The 14361-nt window shown below is 38.6% G+C and overlaps 1 protein-coding gene across 1 annotated transcript in view; it reads left to right on the plus strand.

Moving 5' to 3' along the window:
• HDAC9 (histone deacetylase 9) overlaps positions 1 to 14361 on the plus strand; it is a gene marked incomplete at its 3' end in the record, with an annotated part of 846383 nt that overhangs the window by 608821 nt on the left and 223201 nt on the right. The window contains exons 16-17 of the mRNA XM_080665383.1: positions 5283 to 5403; positions 10595 to 10644. Of these exons, the coding sequence (XP_080521509.1) occupies positions 5283 to 5403; positions 10595 to 10644 (171 nt within the window). The remainder of the gene's footprint in view (positions 1 to 5282; positions 5404 to 10594; positions 10645 to 14361) is intronic.

Genomic DNA, 14361 nt, shown 5'->3' on the forward strand with positions numbered 1-14361 from the left:
AAGGCGGGGCTTTGAAAAACTTTGGACAGCCCTGGCCAGTGTGACTTAGTTGGTTGGGTGTCTTCCCATGCACGGAAAGGTTGCGGGTTTGATTCCGTATTAGGGCACATGCCCGAGTTGTGGGCTGGACCCCCAGTAGGGGGCATGCAGGAGACAGCTGCTCTAATATTTCACTGCCTCCCCTCTCCTTTCTGCTCTAAAAATCAATTAAAAATTAAAACAAAAGAAATGATTTGGTCAAACCACCTTACGGTTATATATGAAGGAACAGTGGTCCAGAGAGGTACCTCAGAGCTGGCTCTGATCACATTAAGGACACATGAGAGTCCGTACCCAGAACTCAGGACGCTTGGCTTGCAATCCACTCTCTCCATGTGACCAACAAAAAGAACCAAAAGCCTGCTGGGCCACCTGCCTCGCTCCAGTTTTCACTGCCTTTTCTTCATAAGAAAACTCTGAGGAGGACAATTTATTAGATGCTGAAGAATCTGTGGAAGGAGAGAATGCAGTTGGGGAGAGAGCATAGAACCTTCTTTTATGTTACATTGAAAGAAGCAGTTATTTGAAAACTCCAATAGGTACACCTGGGCATATGCATGTGACCAGATTTTTTCATTGTTTAAGAGAGAAAAGTGTATCAAGAATAATGACCAGGCCATGAACCAATTCATTAAATGTTAAGTATGGAATTTGTAACAGTGGATAACTGTGACACTCATAAGTCATTTATGATTTTTTAATTCTGTAAGTTGTAGCCCTGTGGATTTTTGTTGGGAAAAAAAAACCACAAAAAAACACCATCTCCCTCTATTTAGGGACATTGGATGAAATATTTCCAGAAAATGGACTATTTCAGTGGAAATTCTTGCCTACTATGTCACCACTTTGAAAATGATTAAAGAAAATGGGGTCTCCCCCAGCAGAGGCAGGTACTTTTGACTTGTCAGATTGAAGCGGGACATTTTCTCTTCGTTTGGAACTGCCACAAAATGAGCCCTTTCATGTCCTCAATAATACCAAACCAATGCAATCCATCTGTTCTGCTAAATTATTTCTAGTTCCCTAACCAAAGGCACTGCTTTTTCATGCATTTTATCATGATTTTATGCCCTTTATTATATTTTACAAAAGGTTCTGATTCCTCCAGGGCCAATGAGAACTGATTAGGACACTGGCCTCCGTCCAGGCTTTGAACACAGGAGGGGAAGGAATAGAACTGTTTCCTTTTTCCCCTGCTCCTCGGCAGAAAAACAATTTAACAAAGAATCTATACCGTGTGTGTGCTCTGTGTGTGGGTGGGTGTGGGCAGGCTGCAGGCTGCGTTTTATCCTGTCACAATATGACTTTGTAGATCCTGTTCAGAACATTCCTTCTATAACCAGGTTGCTTTAATGGGGTTTCTTTCAGAAAGACTGCTTCTTCAGGAAAGAACCGGGGTGTGTTGTGAGACTCAATGATATGGTCATTTTAAATGAGTCAAACTTCAAACCAGAATGCAGACTGGGGTTCGGAACTGAGCCGGCATCCCCAGGTGTGCAGCACCGGGGAGGAACTCCCTGAATATCCGTTCCTTCCTGAACAGGAGGGAAGGAACGGCCTAAGTGCAAGGCACAGAGCATGAAAACAGAGGAATGGACACATCCCACACTGAAGGGTCTCTTGGTTAAGAACATGAAAGAAGAGCTAGCTATAAGCTTGCTTTCCCAAGTCCCTAAGAGCAAGGTAGTGAAGACCTGTATTTTGGATCTCAAGTGGGATGTCAAGAAATACCCAAGTGAACGCCATCTCTTCAATGCATTGTGTTTCCAAATATACTCAGAATTCTCAAAGAAAACATTTTGGTCAGAATCATAGAAGACTTTAGATAGACATCCTGCAGACTAAATATCTCTGAGAACGGAAATCAGTATCTCCCTAAATTACGATTATCTGAGCACTTTACCCCCATCTTATGACTCATTATGCCATTGACCTTTGACTCAAGAGAGCGTCATGAGAGAGAAATGAAGGGATAAAGGGTGCACAGGAAATAGAAAATATGGGAAGGGATTAAGTGAAAATATCTATATTTAAACCTAATAAATTACTCACAATAATACCAGAAAATGAAAACTCTTGGAGACCTCAATTTGAGAGGAAAAGTGAAGTTGACAAATCTAAGACATCGGATAAAAGTGAGGCAAAATGGAAGTACTCCAGGGAACTCTGAGTAAGAGAGAAGGAAGGCTGTTGCCATTTCAGTATTTTCAGCTTAGTCATCCTTCTAGTTCCCTTAGCAATGCCCTGTGAGATATAAATCTCAAAACATGCTTTCTCCAGATCCTTTTTCCAGGTAGACATTTTTCATATTGCATTGTTCCCCCCCACCCCCCTCAGCTTTCTGTAGGAACATGCATGTCCTGTGTGTGGGTCTTACTCTACAGCAGCCATAGAAGCAGAAGTGATGATTAAGAATAAGTATTCCTTATCTTTAGTGTAGTTGTTTAAAAGAAATATATTTTGTAATAATAAAAAGGGCCAGTGTAAAATACTTCCTGGTAGTCAAAAGGAAGGAAAGAAGGGGCGGGGGGGGGGGGCAGTGAAATCAAAGCAGTAAAATGAACCATGTTACATTTTAATAGTGACAAGTTACACTAGAGTGTAAACCAGAAGGGAATACTCTTAGAATAAGTACATGTCGAGTAGGCTGGCCAGTTGTTCTGTCCTTACTGTTTGTTAGTTGATATCACTTAAGGGGATGACTGATACTCAGTTCAGCAGGTATTCTCTTATGATTTCTCAGCACTTGAGTTACTGTCAATAATTGAATCATGTTAGCAGGTTATTTTTTCAAATGTGTGATTGGGAAAATGAGAAAGGAGTTGAGGTAAGCATGGAGTGTATGGCTGTAAATATATGTGACTGGTTAATGAAAATACAAAGATCTATTTCTTATTACTGGTATTTAATGTCATACCAGAGGCAGAAATTCAGTTTTAGAGCTGAAAAATACATTTATAGAAAAGAAAAAAAAAACAATGAAATTTTATGATATCAGTCAAAATGTTGGTCTGATTACCTATAGAACTGACATTATTTAAGACAAAGATGATTCACTGTGTGAGCGTATAAAATATCAGTGGCTATGGAATTCTTAGATTCATAGAAATGAGAGCTGGAAGCCCTATTATTTCACGGTGTTCATTATTCTGCCAGATAGAACCAGTTCCTGCAGTCTGGATTCCAGTCCTCTGCTCATTCCAATTTTAGATGACTCAGACCATGGATTTGCCACTATTTATCTTGGATTTTCCAGCAGCTGAAATCTCAGTTAAAATGTTTCTCTTTAATATTGACTTTGAACGTTTGCTTCCTATTTTTCTCTCATGTCTTCTCATTCTATTGCTTTGGTTGTTCTGCTCTTCCATAAACACTTTCAAATTTAATGTTTATCATTAAGTCACAAATGTCAATAATGTATTTATTGATCAGGGCAATGGTTGATCAGATGGCCATCACAAATTTGCCTTTGCCTTCAGCATTACTTACCTGGTTTAATTTCAATTTTAATTATTGCCTACCTTGGAGTAATTTCTCTGAAACATACTTTTATTCCTCTAGAAATGTAAATTGGGTGTCAAAAAGGGGGAACTTCAATGCTGTGACAAAGAAACTCCCATAAGCATTTATTTGTTTAGCAAATAATGGCACAGTGTCAAGAAATTTCCGTTTTCTATCACTCCTGTTACCCCGTGGGTCTCCCACCACCTCCCCTCCCTGTTACATGACTTATTTTCAGTGACAAGCACAGCTCTGCCCTCTACACAGCAAAACCCTAGGAAGTGTCAGTAAGTCCAGGCTTCCGGCTGCTCACACATCCACAGTTGCCACATCCCCGTAAATTAGGGAGGTTGAATATGGACATATCCTGGTCCTGAGGGAGGTGCTGTTGTCACCTGAGGTTTCTGTGTCATCTGGGACATGAAAGGACAGAGTCTCTTCTAAGTTCACTGAACGTCGTTCTCTTCTAATCCATTGCCTTATAAGTACCTTATTATGATACATATTTTAAGTGAAATATTAACACTATCTGGGTAATTTTAGGAAACACAGCAATTTTTAAAAGTTGGGCTAATTCACTTCATACACCAACATGATGTTTATTGGGCTCACAGACATGCCAGCTGAGAATTGTGGCCGCTGGTTGATTGAACTTCAATTTAATGTACAGTTTTGTCTGTGTCAAAGGACCATTCTTTCTTAGGTGAAGTGAAAGTCTCTGCCCAGCAGGTGTGTAGAAATATTGACTGCGTCTGGAGTGTCTCAGACTACCTCTGGTTAAGCAGTGCTTATTGTTTTTCTTCCATTTCCATTCTGTCACAAACTAATGCTTTTATAAGGTACATTAAAAATGAAATACTACAAAAATGAAAATTGGTTGAATGACATACAAGATTCTGTTAGATTCAACAGACATAAAGATATTCTGTCAGTTTACTATAAAAGTTCCTAAATGTTTACCCCGAATCCTGTATAGACCTCATAAGACCATAAATAGTTCCTGAACTGTTACTGATCCCATAGGTCACACATTGGTCTATACCAGGGTGGGGAACATCTGGCCTGCGGGCCTTATCATTTGGTCTGGCCCTGCCAAGGAAACAACAGGCAGGGCTCAAAATTCAATAAATCTAGCAGTTTTGTTCATAGCAACATAACTTTATGATAAGTGAATCACATTAAGTGGATGATGTTATAAATATCCAAATGGCCTTTGGCAAAAAAAAAGGTTCCCCCCGTGTCTAGATGAACACTACTATGAGGTGCACGCATATGAAGTGATCAGCATATTTGTTATAAACAAATATATTGAAATGTATTGGTCTTACTTAAGTCCTTTAAGAAATAATAAGGAATTTGTTTCAACACATTTTTTAGGTGAATGTAAAATAAGATGTTGATTAATTTACTTCTCAGCTAAACAACAGACCCTGTTTGTTTTTTAAGCTGATACTTTTACAAAGGAGTTAGCTATTAATTTCTTCATTATAGATTCTTTTTATGCCAATGAAGAATATGCTTTATGTCAGTTGCCCGTTTAGGCATAAGCAGTCCCTGGGTTCTGAACGTTGCCTACTCTCATTTTTCAAATATTATTATGGTACTTTCCTAAGCAAATCAGTGTCACATTCCTTCATGATGAAACTCAGCCCATTATTAATCACCTTAAATGTGACTTGGGGCCTTATTTTCTTCGAAACATTGTCAGTGGAGAACTGTAGGCTTCTGCTGTTTTCTTTCAGCGGATTCAAGGTCGAAAAGCCAGCCTGGAGGAAATACAGCTTGTTCACTCTGCACATCACTCACTGCTGTATGGCACCAACCCCCTGGATGGACAGAAGCTGGACCCCAGGACGCTCCTAGGTCTGTATGGGCCTCTTATACTGAGAACAGCACATTCCAGCACTATCATTAGTCAAGGAGGGTGTCAGTTCAAAATACTTGGCAAGCAGTGTGACAAAAAACCCAGCTCTCCATCAGCATTGCTCTTTGGAATGAGTGAATCCCTTATAATAAGCCAATGCAGATGAAGAAAAATCTTGCATTAGAAAAAATGACCAAGTTCCATGATGTTAACATTTAAATTCATGTTTATTTGAATAGCTTTTCTCCATTGTATTTTAGCATACAGGAATAAATGTGCAGTTGAGTTTGTTTGCTTACATTTTTAAACCAAAAGAAGAAAGGTTTTCACAATCTTTATGCAAATTTATCTTCACCTTTTCCATTTGTTTTGTGTTATTCAGTTCTTTTTCTTGGTGACCTTAACAGATAGAGGGCATAGTACAACTTACTTTAAGTGAAAACTCCTTAGTGCTATGCCTAGAATATGGCATTTTACAGTTAGACTGCATTTTAAAACTTAATGTAATCTTTTTAATGTCTTCACTGAGGAATTAAACAGTAAAGTAGGTGGCAGAAGTAGAAAACTAATAAACATAATTTTTAGTTAACATACGATTTTTCAAACCTCTGCCATCAGATTTTAAAATAAAGTGAATGTTGAACAGGGTTATATAAACTATATGAGCAGTAGAAATAATAGATTTGGAAAAAGTTCAATACAGAACCTTATTCTAGCTGAAACAATTCTATTAATTAAGTTTATTAACAACCTTTTATAGTGGAATAACAATACATAAAATGGCTATACATACCAAGAGTATATTTTTAAAACTATTTTAACTTAAAAAAAGGTATTGCAGGGCTTTTTGTGTGTGTGTGTGTCCCTTTCTTTCAATAAAACCTATTGTGTCAATTCCAAATTATTGAACTCCCTCACCTAATTCAATATTATTTCAGAATGATTTTATATTAACTGGTCCTCAAGAATTCAGAAGCAAATATATGACATGTGGTAGGCAGGCATCCCTCACTTTATGAAGTAAAGGAAGATGGGTTAGTGTGTGTATGCCTACATGCATTCAAGGGAGGTACTGGAAGAAATTGACAGAAAGGGGAACACATGAAAATTATTCAGTGTTTTAGCAAACATTATTAAAATTTGATGCTGAAAAACAATTTGTATAGAATTAAATTGATATCTACACTAATAAAAGAAACATGCAAATTAACCATCACTCTGCTATGCCAAGCCACGCCCACCAGCCAATCAGGAGTGAGTATGCAAATTAACCCAACCAAGATAGTGGCCTGCCACAGAGCTGGAGCAAGCAGGAGTCTTGGGTTGCCCTGGCAATGGAGGAAGCCAAGCTTCCCGCCCGCCCTGGCCTCCGCTCAAGGCTACAAAGTTTCAATTCTAGAAGATAAATAAATCCTAGATATTTGCTTCTAGCCGGCCCTGGCCTCCGCTCAAGGAGGCACTGAAAAAAAAGAAAAAGAAAAAGAAAAAAAGGAGGGGCTGGGATCTTGGGTCGCCGGGGGGTGATCAGACCAGGATGGGATGGCAGGGGCCGTTGGGGGTAAGCATATCATCAGGGGGCCAATTGGGGGTGAGCAGGCCATCAGTGGGTTCAGTTGGAGGTGATCAGGACACCAGGAGGGCAGTTTGGAGTGAGCAGGCCAGCAGGGGGGCAGTTGGGGGTGAGCAGGCCAGTGGGGAGGGAAGGTGGGGGCGAGCAGGCCAGCAGGGGGATCAGTTGGGGGCGAGCAGGCCAGCAGGGGGGGGCAGTTGGGGGTGATCAGGCTAGTGGGGGGGAATTTGGGGGCGAGCAGGCCGGCAGGCAGAGTGGTTACAGGCAATTAGGCAGGCAGGCAGGGCAGGTGAGCAGCTGGAGCCAGTAGTCCCAGATTGTGAGAGGGATGTCTGACTGCCAGTTTAGGCCCAATCCCTGTAAACCGGCAGTAGGACATCCTTCGAGGAGTTCCAGATTGGAAAGGGTGCAGGCCAGGCTGAGGAACACACCCACCCAATGCACAAATTTCGTGCACTGGGCCACTAGTGTTAATATAAAGATGAATAAGTCAATCTGAACATATGTACTCTGTATTTTTTTCTTCTGTTGAAGGAAGGAATCTCTGCACATAGAGAACTTCATTTACTGTGGATACTATGCAATAAATGTCCTTATATTTACATGAATTAATAATCTCACACAATTTACCCAAAAATGAAATTAACCGCACATTAACTTTTATGGTTTTATGAGGTCAAAATACACACTTAAAGATAGGAAGCTATGTTCATATTATTTATTTATTTATTTTTTTGGTTAATCCTCGTCCGAGGATATTTTTCCAGTGATTTTTTTTTTTAAGGGAGAGTAGGAGAGGGAAAGACAGAGAGAGACAATCAATGTGAGAGAAACATATCAGTTGTTTGCACAAGACCCAACCAGGGCCCAGGCCGGGGAGAAGCCTGCAACTGAGGTACATGCCCTTGACTAGAATCTAACTAGGACCCTTTGGTCCGCAGGCCAGTGCTCTATCCACTGAGCAAAACTGGCTAGGGCAATTTTGATTATTTTTTAATTAAGAGAAAACCAACTGAGGTACATGCCCTTGACTGGAATCTAACCAGGACCCTTTGGTCCGCAGGCCAGTGCTCTATCCACTGAGCAAAACTGGCTAGGGCAATTTTGATTATTTTTTAATTAAGAGAAAACAAGTAGCATCCTCCCCCCATTTTTTTTTTTTACTATGTTCTTAAACTATAAATCAGTATAGATATAGGACTAAATATTTTGGATTTAATTGGGAAGAACTTACATGTAGGTGTTTGAGAGATATTCTAAAACAACAGTTTTCTACATTTTAAGAGAAAAGACATGTTTGTGAAAGAAATTAAGTTTAAATTTTGATGAACTGGAATTCAATGTTGATACCACTTCTGAACTACTTCAATATCTCATGTGAGTCTTCCATTCAAGTTCAAAGTGAATAATTCCATTGTTTTTTAAGTTTAGCTTTTCATACTTTTTTGTTCTTTGTAAAATTTGCATTCTCATGGCTTATTTTTTATTTATATCGAAAAAACCAGACTGCCATGTATAAGTATAGAGATGTAGAACCACCAAGATATTTCTCTTCCTTTATCCCTTTCTTTCACTCCTGTATATCCCTCTTCTTCCCCCATTCCCTCCCAACAGAGTGGGGATGGTGGTGTGGGGGGAATTTGTCAATGTGCACACACATGAATTTAAATTCATTCCATTTAGGAAATTTCTGAGTCGAATTGATAATACTACTCTTCCTAGTTACGTTCCGGAGTTAGGAGGATTTAAGTAAGAGGAGTTCATTATGACCAGACCTATCAGTCTTTGTATCTTGAAAGATATCTATAGCTTATAAAATAATTAGATTGGAAAATGTGCACCATTTATCTCTTTAAATACTCTAGACCCTGTAAGGTGACACTTTAAAAACATTCTCTCCAATCATTTCTGGTACAAGGTTTTCCTTAGCATTAATATTCCTGTCGTTCTAACTACCAGTTTTCATAATCATGTGGCTAGTCAGATCTCAGTTCATGGGGATGGCAGCATAACATTATTTTTTAAAATTCCAGTCAATTCAGTAAATTAAAAATTTTACACACCACTAAATTTAAATTATTATTTGTCTTTTTTGTATTATGTAAACATTACTAAATACAATTCTCCTTAAGCAGCTTAACATTTACCAGTATTTTCATTATTCTCTTTGAGTTTACATATTTTTTTAAAATTACTTTATTGCATTGTAATATTAACTTTATTCCTTTTAACTATGGAATGAAGAGTTCATACATTAAATATACAATATTATGTATTTTAATTTCACATAGGACATGTGAATGCATCCTTGCAAAATATTCAACAATATAGAAATATCTTTGTTATGAGCAACAACTTAAGTAAACTTTATCCCTCCCCAAGCTATCCATAAATTTATGTATCTTTTACTGATGTCAGCATTTCAGGTTTAATATGTTTTTATGATTTGTTTTCTATTGCTTACTTTTTTTCATGAATACCCTTATATATAATGAGGTGTATCATTTTTCTCATTTGTACTTAAATTTTTGTTTATCATTTTCCATCTGATAGCTCTTGCGTTTGAAAAATCAACTCATGAAATTTCTTGTTTTCAAAAATCAAATATTTTCTGTGACATTAAAATCTATTTAGACTTTTATTGACATGGCCTGTGAATTCCACCACAAGCCTGTTTTCATTTTTCATTATTATTTCATTGATCATCAATAGAACAAATGAACTGGGAAAGGTGAAATGGAAGTTTGCACCTCTTTCTACCACTAATCTCCTGAGTGACTCATCTGAGTCACTTCAGAGCCAGTTGACTATGATATAGAAATGCCTACTCCTTTCCCTCTAATTATTTTGCAAGGCAGATTTTAGCCTAAGAAATTTAAGAGTAGTTATTTTTGTTTTCTCTATTCATTTAGTAGATAATGTAGAAAATAAAAATGCAGATAACCAAAAGGATTAAAATTCCTTAAAGTATTAATACTAAGAGACAGTCACAAGTAAGATTTTGGCATATATTTTTAAGAAGATATATTATTGTATTATATAGATCCCTAAATAGTATTATCCTCATTGTAGTGTTTTGTAACTTGTTTGTTTGAAAAATTACAAATATTGGAGAGGCTAAGTATACTTAGTTATAGCTATATCTGAAATATAAATTCAAAATAAATCTGTATCTTTGAATAGATGTTTTAATATTTGAAACATTAAAAAATGGATGTCTTTCATAAATATTGGCTTGTAAAGCCACATTAGGGGGATATACTCAGTGAATAGCTGAGTTATTCATAGTAAAGTATAAATTTAAAAATGTTGTGATACATTGTACAATGTGTGGGACAGTTAAAACAAATCTTAAGACTTAAATTTCATAGGTATTTGTCTGTTCATGTGGGGCAATAGACTCTACATTTAATATTTTTATTTATTTGCTGTAAGCTTTTACCTATCTAAAATTTGATCAGTTTCCTTCTGAGTTAAATGATAAATACCATGTGACATACTATGTATTAATAAACACATCAAAATCATAAATTAGTTGTTAGAAATATTAAAAATTAATATTTAAAAACTATAATTACATTCCCAATTTATATGTTTTTTCTTATCTTCTTACTATATAGGTGATGCCTCTCAAAAGTTTTTTTCTTCATTACCTTGTGGTGGACTTGGGGTAAGTATGAGTTTGTTCACTGCTCTTAAATAACAAACTTCCAAAACTATCTTCTTTGATTTATCTATTCAATTATGTTTAAGGCTGTTTTTCAGTAGAAGTTATACTAGACTGCATGACTAGCTCCATAATTTGTAGGGCTAAGTGCCAAATGAAAATACAGATCCCTCTGTTCAATAACTAAGAATTCAAGATGGTAACAGTAGAGAATTAACCAGAGTAGGCCCATCTCGCTGTGTGACTGCACAGGTCACTGCTCACAAAGCTGGCTTTGCTAGGCTTTTCTATTCCTGGGAAAAAGGTAGTACGAGAGGGTATAACACAGTTTTGTAGCGGAATTCAGTTTGCAATGCAGTCACACTGAATATGCAGATACATTATTTATATTCCTGATGAAAATGACATAAACTTCACAAAGTGCTTTGAATTGTGGGACATTATGCTTGTGAACTTCCTGGGGCCATTTTTGTCTTCAATAATTAACAATGTTTTTGACCCAGGATATTTATACCGCATTGCAGGGACAAATTTGTTTGAATCCAGTGACATATGAAGAAAAATGTCTACATTTTGTGGACGATAAGAGCATACACAATAGTCTGCAATCTATTTAAAGTTAACCCTTACCATTAATAGACCTTCATCCTGTAGAGCTGAGTGCTAAGTCATGTTGGGACAACATAGACTAGACCAGGTTTAAGGACTAAGGAATTTAATTCAATTAGGTTTCTTGGATATGGAAGGGAAAGAAGAAAACTAGTCTTTTGTATGACATGTATTAGGCAATATTTTGCTATAACTAAATTTTATACAGGGAATCCCCATGTATTTTCATAAAATTCTTTCATTTTAGTGATGTTAGATTTATCAAGGATAATCTTTCTATTCCTTTACCTGTGATTCTGCCCTCTAGAAATAAGAATGGAAACTACAACTAACAACTGATAGGACTTTACAATTTCTCATGTACAACAGAGGTTCATAACAACTTGGTAAAACAGTCATGATTGTTAGCACCGTTTTGCAAATGAGAGCCTGAGTGTCAGAGAAGTGAGGTTATTTTCCTGAAGCCACACAGGAAAGGGGAGAAAGTTGAGAGTATGAGGTGGACGGGAAAGTCCAAGTGGAAGAGTTCCAAAGGAGCATTGTAGGTGCTTCCATGGCTTTCATCTTTAACAGGCTGGCCACAGCCCCTGGAGCCAGTGATGTCCCCTCGGTGGTAGCTCGCCAGTGAGCTTGGCTTTTTGACCCCCAGCACAGGACAATCACTACCCCATATGTATCCTTGCTGAGTTTTAGCAAGCCTCCTGTGAAGCTAAGAGCTTGCAAAATTATTCTAGAAAGCAGAGGACAAACTGAATTTTAAAATAGGGTTCATTGGCTTTGAGATTATTTTCTAACATCCCAAGTGACCATCTTATGAGAATGGCTGATTACCTGCAAATGAGGCAAAGAAGCAAAGCTAGGGACCACTTAGTGGGTCTGGTGATGGTGAGGAAATCAAAACTGTTGAAAGAGTGGTGGTCCCCAAACCCCCACTCATTAACAAGTACCTTAATTCCAGGACCCAGAGCTTAAATGAGGACAGCTCCCCAGGACCCACCTCCCAAGTTTGAACGGGCTGTACCTCTAACTCACTATCCCTTGAACACAAAGTTCCTTCCTCCACTTTGCCGCTCTAAACCCATAGCAAGGTAACTTCTTATCTTTAGCCAGAACTGCTCTAGTAAACTCTAGATGTGCCCAATGAATGAACAGTGCCTGTCACTTCTGACACAGTGGGTTTCAGAGAGTAAGTCCTTAGTAAGGTCCTCAGACACTGACCTAATCCAGATGGTGCCAGTGCTGGTGGGTAAGTGAGGCTTGAGCAGAGGCAGGAGAAGGAAGACTGATTAGTTTGCCTGCATTAATACCAGAAAGGGCTGGAGAGAGTTACCTCTGTTGATCAAATTGGCCTCTAGGTCTCTGGTAGTGTGTTTGTAGGTCTAGGTGAGTGTGTGTGTGTGTGTGTGTGTGTGTACACAAGCTTGTCCTGTTGATGTACCAGAGAACTAGTTGGATTCAGTCTTCCTGTGTGTTTTTTTCCAGAAATCAAATTGTGTTCCTATACATGAAGGTACCATATTGCCCCCTAATACCTTTGGTTTTTATATAAGTCCTAAGAGAGACTCTGGATCCTCTGGATTTGTACCAGTCTCCGTTTTTACCTCCCAGACGGTTCTAGACATACTGTGTATATGAAAGACACCCAGTATGACCTTGGTGTGGTCCAACTTGGCACGATGGGGGCACCCTAGTCAGCTTGGGAACCACTGAAATGGCTTTTGTCTTAGGCCATTGTTCTGCTTCAGATTATCTAAGATGAACCCACGGTTTAAATTTTAAAATACTTAAATGCTCCCCAACTGTCCAACAAATTCCAGTTACCTAGACTATATACCTTTCTACTACATGGGTTTATTACATACTTACTGAATGCTGGTGATTAGATGGCTTTTGAGGAGACTGCCTGAGACTTTATGAAACCATCCCCTAAAATTCCATGTGATAATCCGGCAGTGTTGTTCAGGGGGTGAGTGGTATATAACGTGCTTTAAAGTATGCTCTCCTGAGCTGCATTTTGAGCAACAACCTCAAGGTTTCTGAATTCTTTTGTGTTTGGTTTTCATTTTGTTTAGTTACTATGGCATGACTCATTTCTGATGACTGTGTGATTGCACTACAAGAAAATGTGCCGTTGAAAAGAGCACTGTACCAAATCCCAGGACTTGGTCGGAGTCTAGTGAAACCGATAATTAAGGGACTCCGGAAACAAAAGCCAGCGCAGGACTGTTTTAGTTCTCACTCCTCAGGGTATACATATCACCAAAAATAGTGATCATTTTCCTGGCCATCTGACCTGCTGCTGTGTGAAGAAATCTTGAAGTCATTTCTCAGCCTTATTTTTCCCTCTTCACTTGATAGGCCACAAAGAAAAAAAAAAAAAAAGTAAGAAAGAAAGAAAAAGAAAAACCCACAAAAGCAAGGACGAGCAGGCTTTTATGATAATGTCGTCATCAGCTCCCAGCTTCAAACGCTTCTGCGGCTTTTGAGTTGTCATTTATAACTTGGAACTGAATCGACCCATAATTCCCCTGATACACTTAGAGAAATTGATAACAGACTCTGCACTTCTTTTATGGCTCGGAGGAGGCAACTCCAATCACATCACTATTGGCAGGCAATATTATTTTTTGACATGGTTGTAAAAGTATAAAGGGGCTTATGGCATTTGTTTAGATGAGGAATGGGCTATCAAGCTGTGCTGGGGTTTACAGGACCAGATTAGTGAGAAGCAAAGGGAATATGATGTTTGCAAACAGGATATGATTTTATATATAAGTTTGGGTTTCATGCTCTGGTCCCTGGGGAAAGCCCTGCAGACAGCAGAGAATTCCACTTTCATCCTACGACAGACAAGCTCCCAGTGCCAAAAGGCAGACACAGCAACGTGGTCAGTGGGCAGCGTCAGACCCTTGATTGGAGGAGGAGGAGCTGTGGAAGAGGCAGAGTAATTCCCTGGGAGGAATGAGGAATTGCAGAGCCTGGGCAGAATCCCGGCCAGCCTAACTGGTCAAAGATGTGCCAAAAATGAGGCTCCGTGAGTTTAATCAAGGCGCTTTCTCCAGCAGCAGCTCTGTCGGACTGTGAACAGGAAGCCAGCTTTTTATTGCAAAC

The sequence above is a fragment of the Plecotus auritus genome (assembly GCF_963455305.1).
Source record: "Plecotus auritus genome assembly, chromosome: 4".
Taxonomy (NCBI): Eukaryota; Metazoa; Chordata; class Mammalia; order Chiroptera; family Vespertilionidae; genus Plecotus; species Plecotus auritus.